General features: G+C 36.9%; 1 protein-coding gene across 7 annotated transcripts in view; it reads left to right on the top strand.

Annotated features, from left to right (window-relative positions):
* Nucleotides 1-9,472, top strand: part of thrb (thyroid hormone receptor beta) — a 136,533-nt gene that overhangs the window by 63,080 nt on the left and 63,981 nt on the right. For 3 of the 7 annotated variants that reach the window (XM_065290928.2, XM_073812749.1, XM_073812750.1), the window contains 2 exons: nucleotides 1,402-1,458; nucleotides 2,174-2,225. In XM_065290928.2, the coding sequence (XP_065147000.1) occupies nucleotides 2,190-2,225 (36 nt within the window). In that variant the 5' untranslated portion in view covers nucleotides 1,402-1,458; nucleotides 2,174-2,189. Of the gene's footprint in view, nucleotides 1-1,401; nucleotides 1,459-2,173; nucleotides 2,226-9,472 lie in introns of those variants that run through there. The other 4 variants (XM_073812754.1, XM_073812752.1, XM_073812753.1 and 1 more) reach the window with 2 other exon arrangements.

Below are 9,472 nucleotides of genomic sequence, written 5' to 3'. Positions count from 1 at the left end.
ACTGATTTCCATAGTATTTTTTCCTACTTTTATTTCCTACTTTAGGACACCATGAGGGTGAGTAAATAGTGAAAGAATTTAATATTTTGGGTGAACTGTCCCTTTAAGCAGTACTGCATTATCCTGGCAAGGATGTCTCTTTGCCTTCAAGATGGATGGATATATCCACAACAAGGATCTTGAGAATGTGTTGGGTGGAGTCACTGCGGTGGTACTCCTGCATTCAATTTGCAAGAAATATTAAGACAGTTTTACTGACAAATAAAACAAAATCATATTAACCATCTTATAATATAGTTCAGATTAGTTAAACCGAGTCAATTTTATTTTAGAGTATGCCAGCATTAGTAAAACATTTGGAGAACATACCCTAAGATGACTGCACAGAATGAAACTGAAAATGCAAATGTTCTACTAATTTACTCCTGATCATGTCATGCCAGATCTATATTAATTTCTTTCTTTAGCTGAACACAGTCAAAGTTAAATAATAACCTGGCTCTTCCTACCTTTGTATTGCAATTGAATAAAGGCACAAAAAAGCACATCCATTAATTTTCAAGTAATTCATACAAAACCAGTGGATCAATAAGTGTATTCTGAAGCAAAATGATAATAATATTTATTGCGTTTGTGCGTAAGTGCAGACACTGCATTGATCACCTTGCAATGGCTGCGCATGTGTGACGTAAATGCAACATTTTTCAACTTTCTGCCAAGATATATATGACTTTTTGCTACGAAAATGCGAGGATTATGAAATCATGCAAGCCCCGCATATTTTACGAGCAGAAATCTGCAATTTATGCAGCAAAAGTGCTGCATATTTTTAAAAATGCGGCCCCCGCACATATATGCGGACTTTGGCTTATTATGCATTTAATTATTCGATCGCATTATCACATTTTTCTGGAGGGACTGATATTAGGACCTTTAAGGTGCATATCTGTACCTAATGGTGCATATTGGGATCTTTATAAAGGGTACTGCCCCAGTGACAGCCTTGTAACTTATTTCTGACAGTGTATTGTTGCATACTGTACACCAGTGTTTCTCAACCCTGGTCCTCAAGGACCCCCTTCCAGAATGTTTTAGATGTCTCCTTATTTAAAACACCTGTACCAACTCATCAGCCTCCTTCCAGAATGTCTCCCTAACAAGCTAATGATTTAAATCAGGTGTGGTAATTAAGGAGACATCTAAAACATTCTGGAAGGGGGTCCTTGAGGACCAGGGTTGAGAAACACTGCTGTACACCACCCTAGATTTACTTTTAGGGTGCAGCACCAGATTCAGATGGTGTCTCTAAGTTAAAATATCACACATATTACTCACCTTTAGTATTTATATTATGTCTGAGTTAAGCTATTATTTACCCTTTGTTTTACATTTGTTTTAAAGGTAAAGGAATGAATGAACACCGTCTTCAAATCTGCTCGAGGAATCTCACTGGTCAAGGTTAGTACACTTAAATACCAATTTCTGGTATTTGAGAAGTTGTCTTTAACAGTTGTTTTAATCCTAGTTCTGGAGACCCAATGCTCTGAACATTTTGTATGTCTCTTCTATCTTACACACATCTGACAATTAGTTCATGGACCTCTTATCTTAAATAAGTTGATGATCTGAATCATGTGTGTTCTATAAGGGAGACACAAGTTGTGTTCCTAATGACGTACTATACGCTATGCTCTTAAACTATGTACCCAACCATCTAAGTATAATTTCAGTATTATACTGTACCAACTGGAAAACTAACCAGTGAGTATTTTTACTAAGCAGAAGTACAAGATTGTACCACTAAAGCAGTATTTCTCAATTCCAGTTCTTGCGCCCCCTCCCAGAAAGTTTTAGATGTCACCAGCTTGTTAGTGTATATATAATATAGACATCTACAACATTGCGCCTGTTCGACTTAACAGAATGATTCAACAGTAGATGAATCTGTGTACTGTTATATCAATCTCGATGTACTGTGATGTCACGAGCTGATAGTTTTGAGCGACACCGCATGAAGTCAAACAAGCCTTTTATGTGACAGGGCTTATGACAACTCTTTGGGAGAGGGGGCGTGAGGACAGGAAACATTGGGTTGGAGAGCTAAACTTATAAAAAAAGTCTTTCAGGACTGGAGTTTAAGATGCCAGCAGTAAATTTTCTTTTAATGTTACAGGAATGGATGACCGCTGATGGCAGACCTACATTCAGGAATCTCACTTATCAAGGTAAGAACTGCTATCAAAATATTAGTCATTTATTAACAAAAGTTAACTCAAAGACCAAATAAAATCAAATCGAAAGTGTATATAGAGTTGGACCTCGAAGGTCGCCAGTTCGATTCCCAATACCGCCTGGAGGCAACTGAGGTGTCCTTGAAAAAAGTACTTTTCCCCCAATTGAGTTCACAACTTGGAGTGTGTCTGTTTACTACTCACTGGTGCGTTAAATTCAGAAGTACCAGTTAATTGACAAACACAAACCAAATATTGTTGCGTGATTCATTAAAATACTCTCCTCCCATAAATTGCATCTGAAAGGAAAACTCCTACAAATGCATATGCGATAAGGTCAATCGCAAAAACAACTGTGGCCCCGCCTTTAAAAAACTAAATTTTTACTGCAAGTATTCAGTAAATCCTGACAGTAGTTTTTAACTGCAAAACAGGCGTTTGCACAAGCTGTTAGTAAATTTGGCCATGTCTCCACTAGGACTGTGACGGTTGTAATAAACAACCAGCAGACTCCGAGCTATTTGCAAGGGGAGGCAACTGATATCAGTGATGACCCACTGCACAATGAGGCAAGATAAAAGTATTAATTATTAGTCAAGGTTGTGAAAAAGTATTAATCTGCACTACCAGTACACCATCAGAACGTATTTTTAACCCCACAAAGATTTCTCACTTGAACCAAGTTTTTTGTTTTACGGATGCCAATTCCGTGACGATTGCGTATTTCCGGTCATAAATACGGAAGTTGTGAGAAAGGTCTATTGCCAAGAAACCTAAGCATCGTTTGATGTTGTGACGAGCACCCACTGGTGGAAAAAGAAACTGGCGCCTGTGAACACGCACATTTGTTAATAAACACTTATCTTACATTTTTATATTTTAAAGTATATGTATGCATTATAAGCCTATACACACACACATTCTATAACCACTGCACCATCGCTGTGGTAAAATACTGCCACCGTCACAGCCCTAGTCTCCACTGTAGGTGTGAAATAAATCCTATTTAGCTGGAAACTGATTAATAAAATCAATATCTTGAGCAGCACAAACAGTTCTACAGTTAACCGTTTCTGTTTTGGTTAAGTTCTTACGTGTGCCATATAGTGTAAACGCATAAAAGGTTTATGGATGATGTCACTGTTTTTACAAATTTGCTATAGAGCTTAAGTGCCGCTTTGCATTTTGGGACGTGGCGGCCATGTTGATGGCCTCGCGAATGTAAACATACAGCAAGTCGAACGAGAAGAAGCACAGGTGGAAGAATTAAAAGAAAGAAAAAAGATGTTAAAATCCAGAAAAGGATGTGGAATTTACTGGGATACGTTAAACAGGGAAGCGGAGACCGGTATGTGGACAAAATCGGAACTATAAACGGTTTGGATCCATATGAAAAAAGAGTGAAAAATTATAGTGTGCTTTTCTGAAATGTACTTTAAGAATTGTGTACTTTCTGTATTGTATGGTCAAACTGATGTTGCAGCATATTTGCAGAATAAGTTTAAATCAGGGTTTTTGTGAATGGATGTGACATGTAACCATGGATTGGTGTTTTTTTGCCATTGTCTTGAGAATGTTTCTAAATAACTCTTGTCTGCAACACAATCCTTTTAAGGAATCGGTTTTTGGTTTTGAATTGCATGGTTCAGAATAACACAAGTGGTCCAAAAGCACTTCTAAGCCACGGATAATGTTCAAGAAAGTGATATTTCATTATAAATTTTTCTGGGAACATATCCAAATACGTATTATAACTGTGTTCAATTGTCTTAGTGTCTTATCTGTCTGGATAGGAGCTGTGGCAAGACTAACTACATATTTCACACTGTGTCGTCCTCTGATACTGGTTCACTAACCTTTTATAAAAGTTAACATCTGTAACAATTACAATATTTGTGCATCGTGACATGTTAGTTGACATGAAAGTGTGGCATGAAAGTAACTTGATCTGCTAGAAGGGATGCTGGTTTTCACTTCACAGTGATAAGCTTTAGCACTGTCAGATAATGCCGCTTTAACATGCTAGGTACGGTGGGACTAAAGGACACATTCTAGCTCTTACTTTACAGTATGTTCCTTGACCTGTGAACACTCTTTAGTGCAAAAGCGACAATAGTGTGAGGAATAAGTTCACAGATAAACCCATCTATGATCTGAGCTACAAGGCTATCAGCTATAGCAAATACAGTACCCTTCACCATGTTACATTTATGCAACTGGGACACGCTTTCATCCAAAGTAACTTAAATTTGATCAGAATGGGTGTTCCCTGGGATCTAATCCATGAGGAACAGGAACACTTTGCCCAGACTTGACATAAAATACCATCATTTTCCAAGCAGACACTTGTGTGAGTCATTATAATATTAACATTTTATAAAAGTCGAGCTCAAATTAAGTTAAAAAAAGTTTTGGTCGAAGTGAACGTCCAACATGTATTCTTTCTGTCAATAAAATGATCTCCTAACTAGAACTCAAATTTACCAGTACAGACTGTATGTGTGAAAAAAGCTAGCTAGTGTTCAGCTGCTTTTAGCTGGTGACTCTCAGTCTTTCTATAAATGACATTTGCCAGCACGGGTCACATATAATATTTTATCACCATACAAGCAAGAACAGATGACATTTGAAGCTATCCATGTGCCACAATATTTGAATTTTGTGCTATGATGTGCATGTTTTGGTTTCATTTTTTTTATATTGTTTTACTTTCAAGCAGTAGTGATACAGTCTCACATTGGCATACCCTAGCGTCCCATTTTGAGATGGTTTAGATTTAGCCATGCCAAATAATGGCATCAGCATTTTTTGCAGAGTGCTAGAGGCATTTGCGCAGGCAATATAAAGCTGCCATCAGTTAAAAGCTTTAAGAGTATGAAGTGCTTGCTGATGAGACAAATGCTGCCAAATTTCTGTTCAAATTTTCTGAGTCACCATGGCAACTATTAAAGTGGTGAGCCGAGACACAGGACTAGAAATAGAAAAACTCATTCTAGTCAATAAAGTCTTTTCATACACAAAGGTCTGCTTTTGCACCACAAGGGCGCTGGCTGATAAATGCAGTATTTATACTTTACTTATTTTACTTTCTGTTCGTTTTATTGATTTGTTTAGTTCATGAATAATTCACAATATTATGTTTTGAAACAATATAGGTAAAGCTACATTTCATCCATAGATCCTAGGTCACAGTTTAACTTCGAGCTGTTTTTATTCAGTTTTACACAAGCATATTACCTACACATGAAGCTTTACAAAATGTTAAACGAATAAATAAGCAATAAGAATATCATATATACAAATGCATATACGTTATGTAGTCAACATTTGTCTAAGGTACTGTTTAAACCTGGTATTAAGATGTGTTTTGGTCGATCAAATCACAAGTGGATGAGAGAGACACATTTAAGTTTTAACCTGGTTTTTAATCTGTCTCTTTTGTCCACTTTCAACACACCCTCAGTAATCAGGACAGAAGCTGTCGAAAGTGAGCAAAAGTCTGTGGGCGAGTCCCTCTGCTTTCGTTTCAAGGTGGTGTGTGTCCATTTTAGCGCCAATTAGTGGTCAGATTGCAAATTGCAACCAACAGTTCACTCCTCAATTTTAAAACGCATATGGTAGCTGCCACACAATCCAACATGTCGTCGTCTCAGAAAATGTTGGGACAAAACGCACACTATACAAAAGTATTTTCGTTTACGGCTACTGAAGAAACATGTTGGTGACTTTCATGTATGGGGACCTGCAGTGTATGTAAATAATAACGGCTCATTCTGAGGTAATCAAAACAATACAGTTAACTATGTAAGGTCTTTATATGCCACTGATAAAGTAGTTATGCATATTATATTGCATTTCTGTCAAGAGATCCATCTAAAAGTTAGACAATGCACCTTTACACGTGAACGGGAGAAATGATGGGTTTAAATTGATGCAAACTAATATTATGTCCGCTGATTGTGTTGTTAGTACATGTATATGTATCAGTTTTCTCTAATATTTCTGAACAATTGTTGAAATAAACTTGCGCAACACAAAATGAAACAAAAATGAAAAAGGGCTGAGAGCAATGAAAGCCTAAAGATAGCACTGTACACTGTGTGCTCCTGCTAGAAGTCATGTTCCATGTAAAAGCATTGTGCTCGGTACATCCCACATTAGATCAATAGTCTTTTGTGGCTGCTTGAACACGTTCGACCACATGCACGTCTACACCACAAAAGCAATCTTATCTAATGTGTTTTCAACACAGAGAGCTCAATACTTTCACTCCCCGTTTACACATGTATTTTGCTTCATCCACTTGTGACGCGATCAACCAAAACGCATCTTAATACCAGGTGTAAACAGACTCTAATGTTCTTTTTCTACAGCCGTTTCTTACACCTTATTTAAAGAGGACAGAGAATGAAAAAATTTTTTTACCTCGTCTTTGTTGAATAATGGTAGTCTACCCGCATTCACGAACATACAAAAAGTGCTAGACATGCTAAACATCTCAGTCTCATAGAAATTCCTCTTTTAGAAATGTCAGCCAGAAAACGGCTCAATCTGAAAAATTGATGCTTATGACATCACAGGCATCTCACTGCCCCTCCACTTTAAAATAATTGGCTACATTTTTTGAGTGGCAGCAAAGTCAGCCAATCAGTAATGAGATTGCAAGTTAAGCCAGTAGGGGGAGCCAAATAGGTGCAAAACCACTTGTTTAAAACCCCCCACCCTAGGGGTGGGTGGAATGGCCAAAAAACTATTTCACGGAATGAGTCATTTTATTTCACGGAACGGAATATTTCAAGGTATAAATGTTTTTCAGTTCATATTGTTTTTTTATTATAAAAATTTACAGAAATTTGCCACTCACTCTAGGTTTTTAAATTATGAGCAATTTAAAGTTAATAATGTTAAAGTGAAAATGCCCAGAAGATAACAATAGATTAAGTATTGTTTGTAATTGAGTTATTAATTTTATAGACTATTGAAGCTATAGTATGCCTTCATTGTATTTTGTATTAATGCATACATTACATTAAAAATAGGCAATATGTAAAGTGAACAGGTATAAATATATGCAAAAACCTACAGACAGGATAAATACCTGTATATGAGAGAAGAATCTCTAGATATTATAAATATGACAGGTGCTATGATGTGATGATCATGAAGTCTATTTTAAGGTCTTGACACCCTTTACTTTCTATTAGACCTTAACATTTGCGTCTCTTTTTTCGTCTTTCCGATCAAACAGGCTATGTTTGTATAAGCAAATGGCGCGTCAAACTACATCGCTCCAACAGTGCACGTGTCACTGATATAAACGCGGGTTTGTCTTGGCTTACTTAAAGTTGAGAAAACTTTACAACTATTAGCATTATGTGCGAGAAGAACTCTTTATTTGGAGTCGCAGCTCCTTGCGCGTACCTAGAGAGACCTCTGCACGTGACGCGAGAGACCGGCCGGCTGCTGCATGAGCACAGATATAGAGAGAGAAAGAGCAAGCGAGTGAGAGTCTTGCTGCGAGACCCGCGGTGGATTCACTGGCAGTTATTATAAAAATTACAGAAATAATTTGTACGTTTTTTATGAGTGAATTATTTGACATGTTTCTCCGTCATACTCAGTCTAACATGCGGGAGGGTTAGCCACGCCTACTTATTTGCATTCCGCTGAATAGACGGAATAGAAATGTCTGTTACGTCTGACATTTTATTCCGCGGTAACGGAATTTACCGTCATACCGCCCAGCCCTACCCCACCCTAATAGAGGTTTCTGAGAGAGGTTTTTAGGAAGCTTCTAAGGCATTACAGACCCCCCCCCCCCCAAAAAAAAATTGTCTACATGTCACATCACAGAACAAGGATAAATACCCTGTTCAATCATTCTATGTCACCTTTAATTATTTTTAAGGTACCACATTTCCTAATGACAGTTGGCAGAGGGTTCCGATATTCAAGTACTTTAATTCTTTCCCTGCCATTGATGAGTTATCTCGTCAATTAAGAGAAAACACTTCCCTGCCAATGACGAGTTTTTATGGCAAATTATATTTCCGTTGTTATCCACTAGGTGGAGCTCTCACACAACTTATAAAACACTAAAGCATCAGTGGATTATAAAAACAGTAAAACTCTGTGTTTGTTTTGATAATTGTTCTGAATCTTTTCTCTAACAAAAGTCTTTTACAAAAATGCTACCCTGTAAAAAAATATATTTTTGCAGTTTTTAAGTTTAATAAACTAGGATTTACAAGTCTATCTTGACAAGTGATGAGTTGCGGTAACTTAATAAATAAAGTTGAATTTGCTTTAGTTAAGTCTACTTTATTTTATACGTTACAGCAACTCATCACTAGTCAATACAGTTAAAATTACTTGTAAATCCAAGTTGATTAAACTTAAAAATGTAAGTGCCAAAAGTTTTTTTTACAGTGTATTATCTCAGCTTTTTGTTCAAAATTTTGTATTTTTGAAGACACTTACTTGCACTGTCAAAAATGCAGCATGAAGTTAAAACAACTTGATTTTGCAAGTCAATCCAACCTCTAATTTTAAGTTTTGCAGTAAAAAAGTTGACATAACTTATACATTTAAAATAAGTGATTTTCTTGGGTTGTTTGATTAACATTAATGACACAGACTTAAGTAGGTTAATTGAGGTTACTGTCTCTTTAAGACCAAGTATGCACAGACTGCATATCTCTTTGAGTGTGCACTACTGAGTGCCCTTAAACACGCGCACACACACAGACAGAGAAACGGCGCAGCATAAACACATAAAAATGTCGTCCCACATAAAAAACTTTACTTTGTTTTTCACTGCTCTATTAGCCAAATGCATTTTAATACACTACAGTATGAGAGAGAGAGTAGTGTAACTCTCTGAAGTTTACACATCAAGAGTTCTGATCTTTGAAGGATGATAACTTCTGACTTGAGCTGGACTGGACACATTCGACCACACGTGCGTAAAGTAAACTGCTCACTTTAGCGCCATTTTGCAGTTTAACTGTTTAAAATCACTTGAATGTTAACATTTGCAAACCTTTGAAACACGTACAAATGACAAACTTTCCCTATTTAAATTTGTGTATTAATCCGCGAATCACATGCAAGCCGAACCGTGGGCCGTAATCCGTTTGGATCACAGATCAACTGCGATCCATTGCAGCACTAGTAAACTGTAACAAATGCTGGGATATTTTAACCCAGTGTGAGGTCAAAAAGATTAATCCTATCCGTTG

Source organism: Paramisgurnus dabryanus, chromosome 19 (assembly GCF_030506205.2).
Source record: "Paramisgurnus dabryanus chromosome 19, PD_genome_1.1, whole genome shotgun sequence".
NCBI classification, from domain to species: Eukaryota; Metazoa; Chordata; class Actinopteri; order Cypriniformes; family Cobitidae; genus Paramisgurnus; species Paramisgurnus dabryanus.
Note: the sequence above shows the minus strand (reverse complement) of the source record. Positions and strands in the feature narration are given on the sequence as shown.